Raw genomic sequence first — 6,487 nt, forward strand, 5'->3', positions numbered from 1 at the left:
CTGCCAACTAGGCACAATTTTAGGTTGGCAGACACACAATCAACCAAGCTATTTGGAATAACAATTTCTAAGCCCTCCTCCCCACTAATCACCTTGGGGGCTTCTAGTGGGATGTGAGTTGTCTTTTCTCCTAGGACTACTTCCTTCCATCCTTGAGTTACTATAGGACTCACTACTTTCTCCTGACAATCCATCAAAAGCACAATAGACTCAACAGGGTCCCCACTAGAAGGACGCTCAAGATGTACTCCTCCCTGGACACTCCCAGTCAAGGTTAGAACAAGTTGCAGATCTGAGCAAGATCCTGGGATCTGGCCCATCTCTAGGGGGCCAACCCCACCCATCAAAATTAAAAAACTAAGAGAATGGGAAAAATGTGAAAAGTTGTAAAGCGAAAAGTGTGTAATTGTTATCATTCTCGTTTATTATTTTCTATGATACAACATTTATATCATATTTATAATTCTATTTTGCCTCTAGTATTGACAATCCTTTCAAATTATTATTTATGTCATACAATTCCATAAAATCATCAAATTTCATTAATTAGACCCTAGCATTATATATTATTATTAGTTTGTATATTAATTAATCAATATTTAATGTACACATGTCCTAGTGTTTAAATAAAGAAAGTATACACTACAAGCATTTGCATTTACAAAAATAGTTAGTTATGGTAATTGTTTATACTATTGTGGTAAAAACTAAAAGTATATAAAAATTGTTTTCATACTAAATGCCCAGATAAAGAGCTTGTGGAAATTGAAAAATGTTTGGGTTATAAATTTTAGATAGTATGTTATAGTGGTATCAAAGTATACATTCAATTATTTTTTATAATTGCAATATTCAAAGAATATATTCTAGTGTAGAATATTATACTGACATTAGAGCTTGCATGACTATTTAAAATGATTTAAAATATTGAAGCATATTTTAATGTGGGATACTACAATGTTATCTAAGTGCTTTATTCTAATAGGTAATGTGATTTAGAGGAAATTTTGATAGTGAATTTTTCTTATGCAACCAAAGGTTTCATGAGGTGTACTTATTTTAGAAGATGGAGAAATGATTCACCAAAGAAGGAAAAAAGATTGAAGAGGAAGTTCCTATTCCATATTTGATTTTTGAGGGAGCTCCAAGAATTATGGGTGATAGGAGACACCAAAATGAGAGAAATATAATGTGTGAATAATATTGCTAGAGAACAAAAACTATTAGGTTAGATATTGACACAAATTTGATGTAAAATATGAATGCTATTAAAAAACATAGGAGCAACAACTAAAATTGAGGGAACAATGGAGAAGCTAGCAACACTAGCACACCTACTAACAATAATTCCAAGGTAGCTAGTGAGACAACACCTAGACCACTATTGCCACTTTCCTAAAAGTCAAGCTAAAACAAATGGAAAATGGTAGGATGTAGAAGATTTCTTTATGGACTTGTTACATGAGTATGAGTTCTTAGATACCAAATTTCATGTCTTCATGCACTTACAATATTTTGTCAACTCAAACTAAGAAATATACCCAAAAAGGATGAGCCTAATAACTAGGATTTATAGAAGATGATGTGTAATATCTCTATTGCCTCTTTTGATGGATCCATAAAATGCACAGTAGATTGTGGGTTTACAAACTTGATATTAATTTCTCATTGAACTCTATGTTTGAGAATTAAGCTATCAAGAATTCCAATGTGTTCTTAGATGGTGATGTACTTGAATTTTAGCACCATGACATTTTGATATAGGGCAATAACCTCTTATGTGGAATATAGCTTGTGTCTAATATTGATAGACAATTTTACAAGAAGACTTTAAATATACACTCATGGTATAGTGAATACTTTGCACTAGAATTTTAATAGTTATTGATTATCCTTGATATTTCAAAAAGAAAATAATTATTTTTATTGAAGTGTTGAGAACACCATTATACTATTAAATTAAAATATTACATATATTATCATCAATTTTATATATATAAAAGATACAAAAACTTGAATTTGAATAATTAGATTAATAATATTATTGAAAGTAAAGTAAATTCTTCATTTGAATTGTATTTCAACTAAATATATTTGTACACTACCATGATACAAATCAACCTAAATTTGAATATAAGAACAAGTTGTACCCAAAATTGTAGATGGTAAGAAGTTGACAAGAACAAAACCTTAGCAAAGTGGCATGAACCATACGACCGTGAATCAATGTGCACATAAAAATCAGGTATGGAGGGACTATCATCTATAAAAGTATTTGGATTCTGTGAAAATAGGTGGAATTCCGGGTATATTCATTCACTTGTTGGGGAATATTGTGCCACAGAAAACAATAATAAAATGATAAAAACAAGGACAGGACAAATTTCCTGTAGTGGCCATTTAATAGCTATGCATATGCATTTGGACACATCTTGAGGCTTCGCCGTCCCACTTGATGCCGAAAGCTTTAGGAAAAGCAGTTTGGGAGGTCATGAATGGAAGCCATTAAATGGTTTTGCAGAGGTTTTTTATATTGCATAAACAAGAATAGAAAGACGCAGTAGAGTCCTACGCACTTTGTAAAAGCTGAAATTTTGCTTTGCACAACCATTTGAAAATGATCGTGGGCAGCTTTTTAAAAGCCGCATTCCTCTTCTTGTCTTATATATCTGTGCTCTTCTTGTGACTCCCCCCAAAAAATTCAATTCAACTCAATTGGGTTTCAAGACTGAAAAATGTTGAAACAACGATTTATGATTGTTGTTGTTCTTGGTGTGTTATTCATATCTGTAGTGGAAGGCAATGCAAGAGTGCACAAAGAAAAGCCTGTCCATACAAGGGCATTGAATATTGAGAATGAGTACACCAAATGGATAAGATGGATGGGCACTCTGAGCCATTCATTGTATAAACCAGCAAAGAACAAGCTTATTCCTTCCTCTTACCTTGTGGTGGATCCTACAGATGGAGTAGGGGACTTCACTTCTGTTCAGAAAGCCATTGATTCTCTGCCTCTCTTCAATATTGTTAGAGTTGTTATCAAAATCAATGCAGGAGTATATGAGTAAGTATGTGTAAATTAATATGGTTTTGAAAATAATTGTGTGAGTTTCTTTGCATCAATGCTTATGCTCAGTGATATATTAATAAGATGATGAAATAAAATTTGAAGATTGAAAAGTTAGCTGAGTTTGAAGATTGAAGGGTTGGCTTACTTCAAAAAGGATAAAATGGCACAATTTTATCTTTTGATCTGTTGAGATTGTAGTTTACAAATTTGGATTGGATCAACCCTGTGGGTTACCTAAAAATCTTTGGTTTTGGTATTTATTTTGGTGTTTGACAGGGAGAAGGTGAACATTCCGATGACAAAAGCATTTGTAACTCTTGAAGGGGCAGGGGCAGACTCCACAGTCATACAATGGGGAGACATGGCAGGAACTTTAGGGCCAGATGGAAAGCCATTGGGCACATACAATAGTGCCACTGTTGCAGTTAATTCTCCTTATTTCATTGCCAAGAACATTACTTTCAAGGTGAGATTTTGGAATTCTTACTTCAAATGCTTTCTATTCAGAATTGGCCTGTATCTAACTTTTGTGCTTTGGAATCTTGTATGATTTTGAGAAATATCACAATGTATACTTGATTCATAAATGATAATTTTAATAGTTATTTGAATATATGTGTGGGTGTTCAGTTTGATATTAGTATGGTTTGATGGCTAAATTGTAGTGGTGTTCTTATTATTAAAGTTCAAATTCTAAGAAAGAATATTTGTTGATGTTGAATATTTGTTTTGAAAGCACAGAATACAGCTCCTATTCCTCCACCAGGGGCAGTAGGGAAGCAAGCAGTAGCACTGAGAATAACAGGGGACACAGCAGCTTTCTTTGGCTGCAGCTTCCTTGGAGCTCAGGACACCCTTTATGATCACACTGGACGCCACTATTTCAAAGACTGTTATATTGAAGGCTCCGTGGATTTTATCTTTGGGAATGGCCTTTCACTCTATGAGGTACATACCCTTTCCTAATTTGTAAGAAAGACTCTTAAAACAATTTGTCATATTGACCATTTTAAACAGTAGATTCTAAAGTTTCATGAGGTATATTCTAAGATTTAATTTGTTCAAGTGATTCATTTGAAGTTATACTAATGGTGAATCTTATTGAAAAAGTTGGAGTGATTTATATGAACAGCATACTAAGTCCTATTCAGAAACTATTATGGTTTATTGAACATCATACTTTTTAATTAAATTAAGTGAACCACCTGAAATTATATGAATAGATAGGTCTTATTGAAGAGCTTATACCAATAAATGGGTATTATTGGAGAAGTTAAACATCATACTCTTTAATTAGATTAAGTGGATCATCTGAAATTATATTAATAGATAGGTCTTATTGAAGAGCTTAGACCAATAAATGGGTATTATTGAGAAGTTAATGTGATTTGATATGAATGACATGTTAAGTTTTGGTCAGTGCAATAGATAGGTTTCGGATGAACCACTTAAACTAGTGGAAATGAACTTAATCCCTATACTCGTTTCAATTATGAGTTGGGTAAGAATGAATTATATTTGTTGGTGCAGGGGTGTGTGGTACATGGGATATCTGATACATATGGGGCAGTAACAGCACAAAAAAGAGAGAGCTCAGTAGATGACACAGGATTTGCATTTGTGAGATGTAAAGTGACAGGGTCAGGAGCTCTATATTTGGGGAGAGCGTGGGGAACATTTTCAAGAGTGGTGTTTGCGTACACATACATGGACAAGATCATCATGCCTGTTGGATGGGCCAACATGGGCGACCCTCACAAGGAATTGTAAGTTCTCTCTTCATTCCATAATAAAAGAAGGATTTGTCATGTGATGATCAATGTGCGATGTTAAGGGTTTTTGTTCCTATTTGTGCAGGACAGTATTTTATGGGCAATATAAATGCAGTGGGGCAGGGGCAAGCTTTTTGGGTAGGGTATCATGGTCTCGTGAACTCACAGACCAAGAAGTTAAACCATTTCTAGCCCTCACTTTTATTGATGGCCATGACTGGATTAGTCTCTAGTCAATTCTCTGTAATATAGTTTCATTTTTTTCAAATAAACAATGTCATAGTCTGCTGTGTATATTATCTGAGGCATGAGAAGATATGAGAGAGTGTTTTAAAATCAATTCTTGTTGTAATTATCCATGACGATGACCCATACTTATGTAATCTGATTACTTCCATTGAAATATAAATGATTTTTTGAATGTATCATAAGTAATCAAACTTATTTGTTTGCAGAAAATCTGTACATTATAGAAGACAGACTATGGTCCTTTTCAAAGTAAATCCAATGAAAATAATTGTTCAATAATCATTTCCAAAGACATTACTGGGGATTCAGAATTTTTTTATTGTGGGTAATTGAATTTAGATGATTCAATGGACTGGATTAACTTGCAGTGTCTTCTCACGGGTGTGGAAGTTGCATTGGTTTTGTTGAAAATGGGGATAATGCAGCACGGAAATACGCTCACAAGAAGCCCAAACAACCCACGAGTTGTCTGATTCACATTATTTATTTATTTATTTTCTCTGTTGCAATTTGCACCTCATGTTGGAGATGGCTATTGTCTATGTAGAATGTATCTGGTATAATCAAAGTTTAAACAAATTGAGATTCAAATCTCTATGTATATTTGATTATTGCATATATCAGTCAATTTTAATCAGTGGATGACAATGCTGTTCAATATAGTGGCACAAATTTATTTTAATATAAATAAATTTTGACTTTTTCTTTGAGGGCAATGAATTGTAAGGATGTGTATGTAATGGATGCAAATGTATTGGATGATCGTATGTACATTTTGTTTGGATGATGGCTTCTATCCATTAATGTTGGGAAACTTACAGATATTTTCATTATATTTAGTGTATTTCTTTTTCAAAATATATTGATAAATGATAATTTTATATAAAATTAAATTATTTGTTTTATATTACATATTGATGTATTATGCATATCTTTATGTACTTATGCTTCTCTACATGTCTACGCATCTACATATGTGTAACTTCTTATTTATTACACCCATGCACAAACATATTATCATAGACACATTATCCCTTGTAATTTAACATATTTTATCTCAATAGTAATTTGTAGCCAAATATAAAGGGTAAAGGCTACGTGTGATCTCTATGACTCCAAAGATGATAGAAACATTATTATTGCCTTCACAACACAAGAAACTAATTATAATGTACAATTTATTTGTTGACTTATAATTTAACACATAATTAACATTATTTCAAGAATGATACATCATCTAATGGATAAACATTCATTTAGATTATAGCATGATAGACTTAGTCGTTGGTTAAGTATAACACAATCAAACACCAAAACTTTACAACAACAAAAAAGATGGGAACCCAAAACACTGTGCAACATTTGATACTTAGATTTAATGTTTAGGAGTATAACG

At 32.8% G+C, this 6,487-nt stretch overlaps 1 protein-coding gene across 1 annotated transcript; it reads left to right on the forward strand.

Moving 5' to 3' along the window:
- The first annotated feature begins 2,682 nt into the window (after positions 1-2,682).
- Positions 2,683-5,205, forward strand: LOC149538301 (putative pectinesterase 53). The gene is made up of 5 exons (XM_089802801.1): positions 2,683-3,064; positions 3,347-3,536; positions 3,812-4,018; positions 4,601-4,836; positions 4,928-5,205. The coding sequence occupies exons 1-5, from the start codon at positions 2,736-2,738 to the stop codon at positions 5,073-5,075; spliced, it is 1,110 nt and encodes a 369-aa protein (XP_089658927.1). The 5' UTR covers positions 2,683-2,735; the 3' UTR covers positions 5,076-5,205.
- The last annotated feature ends 1,282 nt before the right edge of the window (positions 5,206-6,487 follow it).

The sequence above is a fragment of the Cupressus sempervirens genome, chromosome 9 (assembly GCF_028749045.1).
Source record: "Cupressus sempervirens isolate cs-2001-9-10 chromosome 9, ASM2874904v1, whole genome shotgun sequence".
NCBI lineage: Eukaryota > Viridiplantae > Streptophyta > Pinopsida > Cupressales > Cupressaceae > Cupressus > Cupressus sempervirens.